Source organism: Lactuca sativa, chromosome 9 (genome assembly GCF_002870075.4).
Source record: "Lactuca sativa cultivar Salinas chromosome 9, Lsat_Salinas_v11, whole genome shotgun sequence".
In the NCBI taxonomy this organism is placed as follows: Eukaryota; Viridiplantae; Streptophyta; class Magnoliopsida; order Asterales; family Asteraceae; genus Lactuca; species Lactuca sativa.
In genome coordinates this window covers 10,594,161-10,608,356 of record NC_056631.2, presented here as the reverse complement: position 1 = coordinate 10,608,356, position 14,196 = coordinate 10,594,161, and the positions used below count along the sequence as shown (strand labels likewise).

General features: G+C 36.2%; 2 protein-coding genes and 1 long non-coding RNA gene across 8 annotated transcripts; 2 read left to right on the top strand and 1 right to left on the bottom strand.

Annotated features, from left to right (window-relative positions):
* Positions 1 to 234: 234 nt before the first annotated feature.
* Positions 235 to 4,349, top strand: LOC111881215 (uncharacterized). 3 transcript variants are annotated; one of them, XM_023877629.2, is made up of 4 exons: positions 235 to 386; positions 546 to 628; positions 872 to 955; positions 1,483 to 4,349. In XM_023877629.2, the coding sequence occupies exon 4, from the start codon at positions 1,539 to 1,541 to the stop codon at positions 3,843 to 3,845; it is 2,307 nt and encodes a 768-aa protein (XP_023733397.1). In that variant the 5' UTR covers positions 235 to 386; positions 546 to 628; positions 872 to 955; positions 1,483 to 1,538; the 3' UTR covers positions 3,846 to 4,349. The 3 variants fall into 3 exon arrangements, with proteins under 3 accessions (XP_023733397.1, XP_042753848.1, XP_052623113.1); XM_042897914.1 differs by having other exon boundaries at positions 1,480 to 4,349; XM_052767153.1 differs by lacking the exons at positions 235 to 386; positions 546 to 628 and adding an exon at positions 649 to 783.
* A 1,317-nt stretch (positions 4,350 to 5,666) lies between these two features.
* LOC111881212 (uncharacterized) lies at positions 5,667 to 7,707 on the top strand. Of its 2 annotated transcripts, XR_006186642.2 has the most exons (4): positions 5,668 to 6,049; positions 6,222 to 6,724; positions 6,814 to 6,972; positions 7,053 to 7,707. It is a non-coding gene; the product is annotated as an uncharacterized LOC111881212 (long non-coding RNA). The 2 variants fall into 2 exon arrangements; XR_002846733.3 differs by having other exon boundaries at positions 5,667 to 6,049; positions 6,222 to 6,972.
* On the bottom strand, positions 7,546 to 11,396 carry LOC111881211 (flowering locus K homology domain). 3 transcript variants are annotated; one of them, XM_023877620.3, is made up of 5 exons: positions 11,334 to 11,396; positions 10,155 to 10,496; positions 8,722 to 8,965; positions 8,483 to 8,631; positions 7,546 to 8,386 (listed from the first exon to the last, which is right to left on the bottom strand). In XM_023877620.3, exons 2-5 carry the CDS (start codon positions 10,482 to 10,484, stop codon positions 7,721 to 7,723), a joined length of 1,389 nt encoding a protein of 462 aa, XP_023733388.1. In that variant the 5' UTR covers positions 10,485 to 10,496; positions 11,334 to 11,396; the 3' UTR covers positions 7,546 to 7,720. The 3 variants fall into 3 exon arrangements, with proteins under 3 accessions (XP_023733388.1, XP_023733389.1, XP_023733390.1); XM_023877621.2 differs by having other exon boundaries at positions 10,155 to 10,487; positions 11,334 to 11,395; XM_023877622.3 differs by lacking the exon at positions 11,334 to 11,396 and adding an exon at positions 9,411 to 9,559 and having other exon boundaries at positions 10,155 to 10,293.
* Between the last annotated feature and the right edge of the window lie 2,800 nt (positions 11,397 to 14,196).

Below are 14,196 nucleotides of genomic sequence, written 5' to 3'. Positions count from 1 at the left end.
ATCAATAAAATATAATATTAATATAGCAATCGTTATTTGCAATTTATGCTGGGATATTTAATAAATAAAATAAAATATATAGATGAGTAATGATATATAATTATAAGAGTGTTTGGTAATATATATATAAAATAAACATAAGTTGGAGATGTATTTTTATCGAGTCGTTGGCAATTATTGGGGGGTAAAATTGGTAACATATAAAAATTGTAGGCGAAAGTTGGCTTAGATGACCTAATTGCCCTCTTTTTTTCTGGATAAAAGGAAGCCCTAAAAAGACAATCCATACCCCTACCTTCTCATTCTTCGTTTTCCCCTTGTGCCCTTGTTGCCCTTTTGCTTCAAATTTTCTGTGTTCCCCATCCCTACCCTCAGCCCTCTTTCAGGTATTTTCACTCCTCACTCACTCCCTCCTATTCCCCGCCAAATTCAACTTCCCCCACGCCTGATTCAAACAGAAATTTGAATCATGTGTTGATTTATGTAAAGATCAATGGGTGATTTCAAATTTGTTCCTCACGGTTTCGTCCTGGCTGTGTTTGCAGATTTTCGAAACTTTTAGCACTTAGAACGTCAAGTTGTGTGGCGAAATTTGGTTTTTATTATCGCTTGATCCGTTGGAGGCTCGGTGAGTTTTTGTTGTGGTTCCGCTTTCAGATGACCGATTGTTGCTCTATTCTCGTATCTGTATTTTACCTGTATTTTTTTTTTTGTATGAGTGTTAATTTGAGATTTCAATCTCTGATTCGACGAGACTAAATGCTCTCAAAGTTACCAGGAGAAGTACGAATAGCTTGATATTTTTTTATTGTGAAATCTAGCGATTATAAAATTTTAGTGTTGATTTTATTTTTTCTTTCTGATTTTACAGGTTTTCTAATTTTTATCGCACCTGGAACCTTCAGTTGTAGGTTGAAAATTGGCTTTGGTTGTCGCTGGATCTGATAGAGGCTTGGTGAGTTTCGATTTTGGTTCTACTTTTAAATGACTACTCGTTGCTCTGGATTCACTCATATGTATATTTGTTATATTTCTGTGTTTTCATATGAATGTCAATTTTCTAGTTGTGAATTTCTGATTCATTCATAGACAACTTTATGCTCTGCGAGTTACCATTAAAAGTTAAAATCATTTGATCTTTATTGTGAAACCTAGTGCTTGTTAAAATCAAACTTTGTCTTATGCTAACAATTAACATCATACTCCATAGAGAAGTAGATTTTATTTAGCTGGCGAGAACTATTATGTTAACATCACATTCCAGGATAATCTCAATCTGAAGATCTTACGCTCTTTAAAGAATGCATGATGAGTACAGCCCAAACACCAAAGATAGTTCATTATTCTTTTGTACTTTAACATTCTGTAGTCGATTGATGGGTGTTTATGCTTTTTGCTAAATACAGCATACATTATTATGAGGCTTGATGATTGTGGATTGTGATATAGTAAAGATAACTAAACATGAGTTTGTTGCAACAGGTCTAGATTGATGCTTCTTGTTCTCTGGAACTTGTGACATTTGTGAGAGTAATATCATGGAAAACCATGACATGATTGTTGGATCAAGGCCAGACATATCATCCCTTCAGAACCAATTAAGACATGAACAGAATTTCGTGGGCAGACAGAATCAGAATCATACCTCTGAACTGGGACAGACACAGAACCTCAAGCATGAGACTGAATTAGGAGAGAACAATAATCATCGCATAACTCTAACACAACACCATGATCATGATCATGATCATGATCATGAACTACTTCTAGACCATGAAATTGCAACCATGTCACATCCACATAATCATGGAAACGAAGCCACAACCGAATTCGATGACACCAATCAACAACACGACAACAACCAATACAACGATGGTGTCACAAATCCCGATTCCCAATTAGTCCTTTCAGATCAATGTCACGAGATGGGTTTATCCAACGATCACGGATTACCCGTTGTAGATAACAACCACGAGCTTGTGGTACACCAGAACACTGCTGACATGGGCGTAGTAGTACCTCTTCCTCTATCTTTTCACAGACCCGATCTCGTCCTTACAACTCCAGTAATCCAAAGCCGAACAGTGGCTCCTCCAAACTACGAATTAATGGTGGGTCAAGAGTTTCCAGATGTCGCCAGCTGTCGTAGGGCTTTAAGACACACTGCAATCGCTCTTCATTTTGAGATACAAACTGTTAAATCTGACAAGACACGCTTCACTGCTAAATGTGCAAGCGAAGGGTGTCCTTGGAGAATCCATGCTGCTAAATTGCCAGGTGTACCAACTTTCACAATCAGAACAATCCACTCGGAACATAACTGTGGTGGAATCGCGCATCTTGGACACCAACAAGCTTCGGTTGACTGGGTTGCGAATACAGTAGAACAACGCCTCAAAGAAAATCCACAATGCAAACCGAAAGAGATTCTAGAAGAGATCCACCGTGTTCATGGAATCACATTATCGTACAAACAAGCGTGGAGAGGTAAAGAACGGATCATGGCAGCTTTACGTGGTTCGTTTGAAGAAGATTACCGATTACTCCCTCAGTATTGTGATCAGATTAGAAGCACGAATCCCGATAGTATCGCGTCTGTTTACGTGAATCCTTCTGACAACTGTTTTCAGCGGCTTTTTATCTCTTTTCAAGCTTCGATACACGGGTTTTTGAACGCGTGTAGACCGCTTATCGGGCTGGATAGAACCGTTTTGAAAAGCAAGTACCTGGGGACTTTGCTTTTAGCTACTGGGTTTGATGGAGATGGTGCTCTGTTTCCTTTAGCATTTGGTGTTGTTGATGAAGAAAACCAAGACAACTGGATGTGGTTCCTTTTGGAGCTTCATAACTTGTTAGAAATCAACACCGAAAACATGCCGAGGCTTACGATTTTGTCAGACAGACAGAAGAATATCGTGGAAGGGGTGGACAAAAACTTCCCAACCGCTTTCCACGGGTTCTGCATGCGCCACCTCAGCGAAAGCTTCCGGAAGGAGTTCAACAACACGATGCTGGTGAACCATCTTTGGGATGCAGCCAACGCGCTTACAATCATGGAATTCGAACAGAAAATCCTGGAAATCGAAGAGGTGTCGCAAGAAGCGGCGTACTGGATCCGACGCGTTCCGGCCCGGTTGTGGGCCACCGCGTATTTCGAAGGGACGCGGTTCGGCCACCTGACGGCAAACATCGTGGAATCGTTGAATGTATGGATTCTAGAAGCTTCCGGACTCCCGATCATCCAAATGATGGAATGCATCCGTAGACAGCTGATGATGTGGTTCAACGAGAGGCGTGAAGCCAGCATGCAGTGGACTTCGATTCTGGTCCCGACGGCGGAAAGACGGGTGTCGGAAGCGATTGATCGCGCGCGGACTTATCAGGTGTTGAGAGCGAACGAAGCGGAGTTTGAGGTGATATCGCATGAAGGGACGAATATCGTTGATATAAGAAACCGGAGGTGTTTGTGTCGGGGGTGGCAGCTTTATGGGCTTCCGTGTGCACATGCGGTGGCGGCTTTGCTGTCGTGTAGGCAGAATGTTCATAGGTTTACTGAGAGTTGTTTTACGGTTGCTAGTTATAGGAAGGCGTATTCTCAAACGATACATCCGGTTCCTGATAAGACATTGTGGAAGGAAATGGGGTCTTCACAAATAGGGGAAGGGAGTAGTGGTAATAATGTTATGGATATTATTATTAACCCTCCCAAGTCCATTAGACCACCGGGGAGGCCCAGGAAGAGGAGGGTTAGGTCCGAGGATCGAGGCTCCGTCAAACGGATCGTGCATTGTAGTCGGTGTAATCAAACCGGCCACTTTAGAACTACTTGTTCCGCTCCGATATGATATGATGTGATGAAACTGGTTCCGTCTCCGGGGGCGTTTATGTAATTTGAGTAGTTGATAGAGAGAAAGACAGACAGGTGAGTTTGATCTTTGGATGAAAGAATTAAGAATATGAGAGGTGAAGAAGAAGAAGAAGAAGAAGAAGAAGGTGGGTTAGTTTTGATGGGATAATGATTATGTGAAGGAAATGATGGTAATCTCGTCTGGAACCGGAAGTGGAAACATCTATTCTATGGTGAGGTAGTTAAAAATCGTGTGTAGTGACAGTGTAAATTTTAAGTTTGAATCTGATTTACGTTTATGTGTTATGTTCTAAAGCAAAATGTTTTGCGTGAGGTTTTATTATCAAAGTCTGTCTGTCTGGCTTAAAAGGTCCTCTTTGTAATTATGGGCTATGGCCAGTTAAGGTTCAGAACATCAGATAAGATGAGACTTCTCATAAAGAAATTTTAACAAAAGGGCCTGGTGAAAGACATGGTCTTTTGTTTATGGCTTTTGGTGGTAGTCCTGATCTCCTGGATATTGAATTTTTACTCCATGATATGATTCCATCATTTATCATAAACGGTATCATTTTCATAGAAAAAATAATGAAAATAAACATTTTGAATTTATATGTTAAGAGAATTTTTAAAAGCGTTTAGTGCAATGAGGAATAAAAAATGCACACCATATTTCATCCGAATGTGAGATACTCATTTCGGATTTCAAGATTATTTTAGTAAATAGGTAAAAGTTAAATCATTTACCTATATTTTTTATAACAATGCGGTCATTTTTATGATTATCTAAAACATTATGAAACTCAAATAGAAGTACAAAATATATTTTGATATATTTAAAAAGTAACTAAAACTAATAATTTAAACATTAGTATTCTATAAATACATTAAATAATGGTAATTCAAAGTTATAAAAACATGAATCATCTGCACGGCTTATGTTAACTTACATATGACCCATGAAATAGAAAATAAATTGTGGAGCACTAGCATAATTTTGAGCGTGCTAAAGTTTAAACATCAAACCTCCTTTATAAATTTCACACTTCAACCACTAAACTATCATTGTACGGGTGTAATACATAATTTTGATATTTCATGCCTAGAAAAAAAACATCTCTATCCATGAAAGAAAATTAGAACAAGCATATTTCATTCCATCCATGGTAGGGATGCACAAAAAAGCTGGTACGAAAACTTAACTGGTTTGGCTAAAACAAATTTATAAGAAATGGCTTGAAGTTTAACATCGGTTAAGGACCGGTTTACCCCTTCAATTGTTAGAATGATTTACTAGTAGAGCCACTAGAAAAGTTTTTTTTTATTATTATTACTTTGTCTAATGGGCATATAGTCGTTTGTGACCATTTTGACCCTTTTATCCCTCATTTGTCAGTTTAAATAGGTACGGGATTTGTTAGCTTATCACACTACTCTAATTGGTCTCGAATCACAATCTCGTTCAATACCTTTTTAACCCTCATTTAAAGAAATACATCCGTACTTGGATGTGCTTATTCATTAAACCTAATAAATTTTTGTGTGGTTGGAGTTTTACTTCCAAATATATATTGACACAATAAAATCAATCAGCACATACGAATTATGATAAGACAAAATTGCAAAAATAGTCCCTGTGGTATGCAAATTTTTGGGGTTTTAGTCCAAACCCCGTGTTTTTTGGATTCATGGTTCTTTTGGACTGGTTTGTATGTGGAATTGGTCCCCGGACTTAACTCCCATTAAAAATGATCTGTTAACCCTCTCATGTGCCTCGTATATCCCTCATTTCATATGTAAGGGACCATTTTTGCAATTTTTTCCATTAAAATTAGTGAGTAACAAAATTTGTATCTGGTTTCCTGTTGCTCTTCTCCTTCTAAGATTCTGCAAATTATGAGCATATCTATATCTTTCACCACAATCATTTTATTCGTTCACAAAATTGTAACATGATAATCGTTGTTTCAGCGTTCAATCATTCGTACAAATCCCCGATTCTTCAATTCGATTTCGAACTTTACCCAAATCATCATCCAGGAAAAACCCTAGCACTTCATCCCCGGAACGCCCTGTAGAAAAACCCGGATTTAAATCCCAAACTGACTCAGATGATGATGAGAACATAGATGAAGTCGCACCTTCTTCACCTTTCGGTTCCATTTCATCCAAGCCATTCGCGTTGTTGATTTAAAATTTTAGGTAATATTTCTTGACATTTGTCTAGCTTTTACCATCGATTTTAAATATCCAAATTCTAGTAGCAGTTTAAACGAGTTGATTTGGAGAGTATGAATGTATAAAGGAGAGGCACGATTGATCTTTTCTTATCGAAGTGTGTGATTTAGTTTTTTTGATTTGTTTTGGAGTGCAGAGAGAAGCTTAAGTTAGATGAACTTGGAATGGAGATCATGTCGATCGGATTGCTAGCTGCATTAGCTCTTCCTGCTTTTTCGTAGTCTTTTTGGGAGAATTTGAATCCGATTTGCACTTGTTGTATCAATTCTTTGCTAGTGTTATCATCTTGTGTAATGACAATCGATTTTCATGCTTTGTTCATGTGGACGTTACCTAGGTTGAACAAAGATAAAGCAGACATTTCATGGAATTTTGATCCAACTATGTCGAAAAGGTTCTGGGAGCTTTCTGTTGTGATTGTATCTTCCATTGCTTCTGAGTAAATCTCCATTCCGAGTTCATGAAGATCTAAATATGGATCTGTATCGAATCCTACATGGCTCTCGAAGACTCTTAAGAACTGGACAATCCATTCCTTTTTGGAATTCGTGATTCCTTCTAATTTTCCCTCAGAAACAATGGGAAATTGTTCGTTTTAGAAGAGCTCATTGGTTCTTTATCTGGAGTAATTTCCACTAGGTTTCTTCAATTGACAATGTTTTCTCAAAAAAAAAAAAAATTATCCAATTCTCATATAAGCATTTGATGTATCTAGTTACTCCTTTTAGGCTTTGCTGAATTGGCTGTTGTTGGCGTTTCCATATCAATATTCAATCTGGTAGCAAAATTGTTCAATATTCCTCTACTCAATATCACAACCTCATTTGTTGCTGAAGAAGAAGCAGTATTAGTTAAGGATGATGATGACTCCACTTTTCTCAGCCATGGTAATTCCAATTTATGTATCGATAACTTCTTGTTATTTACTCTTACTTAACCTAATCAAGAACAACCTTTTTTTGTTTAGATATCATGAGTGGAAGCAAGAAGAAGTTTCTTCCATCTGTTTCAACTTGTTTAGCCTTAGCTGCTGCTTTTGGGATTGGGGAGACAATAACACTTTTCTTTGCATCAGGATCAATATTGAACCATTGTTGTTGTAACATAGCTCAAGAAGAAGGGTAAAAAAAAGAGACGTTGGGGAACATTATGAAAGAAGATGGCAACGGTGGGGATCTTTAAAAGGAATTAAGCCAAAAAAGGTTTATGCAAAAATGGTCCCTTACATATGAAATGACGAATATACCCTCACATGTAAGGCACATGAGGGAGTTAACAGATCCTTTTTAACGGGAGTTAAGTCCGGGGACTAATTGCACATACAAACCACTCCAAAAGGACCATGAATCCAAAAAACTCGGGGTTTGGACTAAAACCCCAAAAATTTGCATATCACAGGGACCATTTTTGCAATTTTGTCTTATGATAAATAAAAAAACAACCAAAACAAATGGATGATATGCCCAAAAACAGAAAACCATCGTTCAAACAAAATCACACTAAATAATCTACTACAGAAGTAAAAAAAAAAAAAAACGAACACTTTGTATTCAGTATTATCAAATCATCAAATAGCCAACCGAGTATCTAAACAAAACAAGGCATCTTGGATACAACAGAAACTGTAACCGCCTTTTAATAACCATAACTGCCCCCATACATGGGGGCACTGCCATAATCTCCACCACCAGCAGGTGGATGTCCAGGTGGCGCAGGCTGAGACGGGTAACCAGGATACTGGTTATACCCACCGCCGCCAGCTTGGCTAGTAGCCACCACCAGTGGTGGTGCAGCAGCAGCACCAGCACCAGCAGTTGGGTTCTGTGCAGCATCAGCCATGAAGTTATGAATCAACTGCTGAGCTGTCTGAACCTGTGAAGCGGATCCATTAATCTCAACCGTCATTTCATCGGGATTCCCGCGAGATTCTTGAATGGCAATCGTGGCCCCACTTGCACGCCGTATATAACTTATATTAGCTCCCGATGTCCCGATAACCGCATCCGCATATGTCAGCGGAACCTGCATGTTCTGTGACACCTTACTCACCATCAACTCCTGTGGCGGCATATGCATACCCATACTGGCGGTGTCCCTGCCATATGATGGCGGAAGCTGCCGGGGAGGCTGGTTATCCATTGCTGGAGGTGGATAGTAGTTGTCAAACTGATGCTGAGGTGGCATGAATTGGGCTGGTCTGTATCCCGGCCCACCACCTGGAAAATTTTGAGCCGGTGGTGGTGCCGCCCATGGTTGGGGAGCCGCCATCTCCTGGTTTGCCCTGCCACTTGGCATTTGCATCTATAAACATGAATCGGATTAATATTTATTATTTTTAATCAAAATATTACTACTATAAATTTAAAAAAGAAAAAAAAAATGAAAAACTTCACTTACTTGTTTTTCAAATATCCCGATAACACTGCGGTCAACTAAAAACTTTCTTAAATGTGAAGCAATGAGTTCAACCGCCTTGTGTACACCTTCACGTTCCCCTTGCACCTCCACAACACTATCATCAGGCAGAGCAATTACAGGGAGGTTTTCTGCATCCAAAAAACACTATTATAATTCACCTTATATTTTAAGAATATTATTTTAGATAATATATTTAAAAAATAATAAATAAACAATACCTTGTCCGAGTACTCGAATTACACAACCGGAAGAATCTTGGATGGTTTTTATGGTGGCACCCTGCTTTCCAATCAAGTTCCCCGCTTGTGTGGCAGCCACAAGTAGCCTTGTGCTGATTGTACCTCCAGCTGGCGGATGAGTAGGATCAGCATCCACATCCGTTACCCGTTTATGGATTTTCAGTAAACCGTCCATTGCAGGAGGAATTGAAGCCTCTGGTTCTTCTTTTGCAGAAATCAAGACCTGATAAAACAGAATATATCTTCTGATTAGCAACACATTAATAAAATTTTCTTATTTTACTTTAAGATTAAGAACAGCACGGTTTCAACAAGAAGCTAGCATGCATCATAATTAATGTTGTTTGTTCTTCACACCATTTTCTGGCATAGAATGTATAATTAATTATAAAAGAAATTTAGATTATGACACCATGATTTATCTTGATGTGGCTCTCAAAGTACTTGATATATTTTGATACTTGACCTTGATACATTTGAAGATACCAAAGATATTTTACTGGGTTTAACATCATTAGCTTAAAGATGTTCTTGATTCTTCAATTATGTTTGATACTTTATTTTTGTATTACTTTTTATAGATCGCATCCTATTGGTTAAGCTATTTATTTTGCTTATTTGTATAAGAATGTTTTGGCAAGACATCAACCGATCAGTTCTGAAGTTACCAGATGACATAGGAAGCTTTTTGGTAGTGACATCCGCCAGGGGTACTTCTGACATTTATTCAGAGTGACTTTTCAGCACTTCTGGATCTTTGGCTCTTCTAAATGAAACCACTTTGACAATTGAAATGTTGCCTTATATTTGACAGAACCTGCACATATTCACCTAGTCATTGTGATATAATAAACTTGTTTCCTTAAGGTTGAGTGTTGTTTATTTTTGTAGTTTCAACTTTTCCATATACTTCTTCTATTGCATTATATCCAAACTCTATGTTGATACTGTTACTTAAGATTGTCTACTACCTATTATTGGCTAATTATCCTCGTATCAGTGTATACTCTTCTTTTACCAAATTATTTCAAAGATCGTGGTATTAAGGTATTGTGTTTTAAAGCTTATTGAACTGAAACTTAGTTGTAGACTGACACACAAACAGAAAGGTCTTTCTGTTGGTATTTGATAAAAATCATAAAGAATGATTAATGTGACAAGGTAACATTCTTGTAATTATAGTTATATTTTACTTTGAACACTGTTAGGATTCTTACTTTTCTGTTTCAAATACATAATTACACACTAATACACTATACAAAATAATTTTAGGCATAGGTTGAAGCAGATTTACAATTCATGATGTACCAAAATGATACTGATCAATTCCAACAGAACTCTACCACACATGCAGCAATCAATTGCAATTTCAATTTCAATTTCAAAATAAAGAAATTTGTAAATAAACTTACACATCTTTCCATAGTTCCAGGAGGCCCATCAAGAATCTTGATGCGGGCCTTTGTTTCTTCACAGGTTTTCTTTATGTACTCTCCCTTGCGACCAATTATGGTGCCAACCTTGTGCACAGGGACCAACAACCTAAAAACATTCTCTCCAGGCCATCCAGGCCATTTCTTTTCTGCAGGGATTTCCATGGCAGCATCTCCTTGCTCCTTCTCAGTAATTTCAGTTTCTACTACCTCATCGCTTTCTTCATTCTCAGACACTTCAACTTCTACAGGAACAGAGTTTTCAGGCATCACTTCGGTCTCTTGTCCAACAAAATTTTCTTCTGCCATTTCCTAAAAGTTCTAATAAGGAGAACCAATCAACCCATATATCCATAACTAAATACCAGCTTGGAATGATCATTAAAGCTATATACATAATAGAGATCAGAAACCTAAGCTGTGATTGTGTGAAGTGAAGTTAGAAAGAAGAAAACATTAAATCTCATGTTTCGGAGATATATATATATATATATATATATATATATATATATATATATATATATATATATATATATATATATATATATATATATATATATATATATATATATTCTACCTTTTGGAAAAGATATTGAGTACATTAGCTAAAAAGTAATACCATTTGGACGACCTAAATGGTAAAGCAATAACAGATTTCATACAATTTTTAGTTGGCATAAACAAAATCAAGATTAATTCTTTTTTTTTTTAAAACCAGTTAAGTATATCAGTCCTTCGCCAAATCAGATTTTAGTATCTAGAGAAAATATGAGTGAGAAAAAGAAGACAGCAAATAGCACGACACTACTAAGGCACGTTCAACAACAAAATCACCAAAATGCCCTAAAGCAATGTACATACACAGCAATAACTAAACATAAAATTTATCTACGAAACTTCCTCAATTCAACATAAACTAAAGGCCTCAAAGATTGAAATCTAACAAATTTATGCCTAAGGAATGAAATATAAGCACAGAAGACACTTCCAATGAAAATCGTTACGAACCTTAGAAAAGAGAAGAAATAAACATAGATCCCGCAAGAATTAACAAGAAGACGCAAAATCTTATCTTACTATAAAAAATGGACTTGATTTACACAAGTGCCTAGTAATAATTTGAAAGCGAAAAACAATATGTAATTGCAGAAAACTTACTAGGGTTTATAGCGAAGTAAGCAAAAGAGAGAGGCGATGTCCTCGCCGATGTGCGATTTGAAAAATCCATATGCTTTTACGGAAAAAAAAATGGGGATTTCAATTTTCAAAAACTGCTCTCCGGACCCTAAAGATTTTGCTTTTGCCCACTTTGTGACCCTCTTCTTTTCAAATGCAAAAACTGGTCCTTGTGGTTTCTTATTTTCTTTGGATTATGTAAATAGTTTCATTTTGTATATAAAAAAACATCTTTTTATAGGAGGGTTTTATTATTATCTTGGTCCCTAAAAAAAACATCACTTTTTTGGATATTAAGGTCTATTAAATTTTTATTATGCTCATGGTTTATATATTTATCTAGATATATTATTATTAAAAAAATATAGATTTAGCTCCTATTCTTTTAACCCCTTTTTAATGAACAATCTTCTACTCTTCAATTCTATTTGCACCAATTTAGATCAATGATTTTTACCATCCTAATCTTCCTCTCGATCAACCCAACAACCAATGAAAATGAATAAGTCTATCCTCCCCTTACTCTCCCACTTTGTTATTATGCTACAAATCAAGACATATTTCCCAATCATTCATAATCTCTTCTTAAAACCACATCACAACTCCATTCAGAATTGTTGGCGTGGATGGCATAGGTAAGGAAAATGGTTGAAAACTCTCTCATCCCTTTAATGTAACATTCATCGGTGAAACATAAACATCACCCCCACCTCTTTATCTTGGTGTGGACAAAAGTAAATCATCAACTCGAAATTGGGTTGTTTTGGAAAGATTATCAATAAAGTTCCATGGAATACATATAACCCAGTGATGGTTGTTATCACTTTTGGACACACTTGTTGCATTAAAACTAAGTATTAGCCTCTTCTCATTTTGAGAAGTACACATATTTCAAAAAAAAATTATTAAACTTGAATCATTTGTCTCAACCCTATCTTCAGCTTCAACGCCATTGTAACATCTATATCTTTTTGGGGCTAAAAGTTTTTCCCTATGAAAAGTACATTTCAACAAATAAATTCATTTTATTTAAATTAAAATATTATAACTAGTTTAAAAAAAATGTTTCAAAGTTTAAAATTAAGCTTAAAAGTTTGTAGCTTTGGACTAAACCTTCCTAACTAAGGTTGGACCTCATTTGTAAGAATATCAAAGGGAGGTGATTCTTCCACTTTGAATTCAATCCATCCATTGAAAATTTATATGTATTACCAATTATGCCCCTCATTTAATATTTAAGAGAGAAAGATCTTTTTTTGTTCTACACCTACGTCTACATGCTAAAATTAGAACTGACTTTTTTTTTCTTCTTCTTTATCATTCTTTACAAACTACATCACTCTCATTTTAACAGTTAATCTTTTTTATGAACCGAAAGATCCACCCTCATTTTTATACATAAATAGGGCTTGAAATTGATAACTTTGTGTCTCCACATGATCCAAAAGATATTGTCTTCTAGTTTTATAACTTGAAAGGCATGGCCTGCTTTCCCTTTTATTATATTAATAAGAACCAATAGAATTATGATCGAGAGGATAACAATAGCCAAATGAGATCGAAACTGATTGGTGTTCGTAGATTGAAGAGGAAAAAACTCACGTCAAGTATGAACTTTCCCTGGTCACCATACGAAAGGAAAGAAATGTAGGAGATTAAAGTCCATTATCGTATACGATGTCAAACCTTATGAAATAAAGTGCACGCTAAACACACACATGACTGCAAATCGACATATACCCAAAAGACATCGCATCAGCTCGCTAAAATTGACCTAAGCCCAACCCCTAAGAATGTTTTTCCTATTTCATGCTACAACCATGGATAACAGCTTAAAAGGCTCAAACATCTTTCCTTATTGCTATTTGATTAACTGAATCGGCCTAATGGTGTTCTTCTGACAATTAAAAACTAAAAACCTGTATGGAATTAGATAATAGCACTACAAGAAAAACACATGTACACCAAGGTATCCCTTCCCCAATAACCCCACGAAAAGAGAGAAAATCACAAAAAAAAAAGATGTGTCTGAGATTCCAGACCACAAAACCTATCATATAACTAGTCTAAATTTCATTTCATGTAATGAAATGTGACTTGCACAATTTTTCTTCATGACGAAGTGTATGACTATGAAGCTCTTGCCGCATACCAATCAAAGAATAAGAGATTAAGAGAATTGACGATTCATACGATCAAAAACTTTCACAGTCCATACATGTACAGAGAATCTAATAATCATATGCCCACACAGAAAATCAATATGTTTAATCGTTAAAAAACTTTGACAAAGCATTCGCATAACAATGACGGTGCCTGAGAATTAATAATAACAATGACGGTGATTGAGAATCAAAGATTGAAACTTCATACGCATACACATGGTTTTAACAGAATCACTTACCATTTGAGAGTGGGCTGATTTAGAAGGTGCCCTAATGGGAAAGCGAGAATAAGGAATGAGTGTCGGTCGTTTGGAAACATATCCTATAATCTTTTTCTCCATTTAATATCTAAAAAACTTAATTGAAGGCCACAATTGGCAATACAAATAAATTTAAGTGGATTGATAAAAATACACCGTGGAAAAATCAGTTCCCAATATCAAATGTTGCGGTCAAACTAGAAGCTAACACCCGATCCATACAACTTTGATCTTTTTAATATAAAGTAATATAACATAAAATGACATTGTTTCAATGAATATTAGAAAAATAAACTAAATTGAACCAGGAAACCATTTTCTAAGAAAAAGAACAATAAAAATCAAAAAATGAATGTGGGTAGTTATAAAGTTTTGGTTCTTCTCCAACCAGCTTTTACTTTTTAGTTTTTAACCAAAAAA

Coding starts and splice junctions, on each gene's coding strand:
- LOC111881215 (XM_023877629.2), top strand. CDS start 1,539: ATGGAAAACCATGACATGATTGTTGGATCAAGGCCAGACATATCATCC.
- LOC111881211 (XM_023877620.3), bottom strand. CDS start 10,484: ATGGCAGAAGAAAATTTTGTTGGACAAGAGACCGAAGTGATGCCTGAA. Junction 8,632..8,721: donor AATTCGAGTACTCGGACAAG/GTATTGTTTATT, acceptor TTTTGGATGCAG/AAAACCTCCCTGTAATTGCT. Junction 8,387..8,482: donor TCGGGATATTTGAAAAACAA/GTAAGTGAAGTT, acceptor TCATGTTTATAG/ATGCAAATGCCAAGTGGCAG.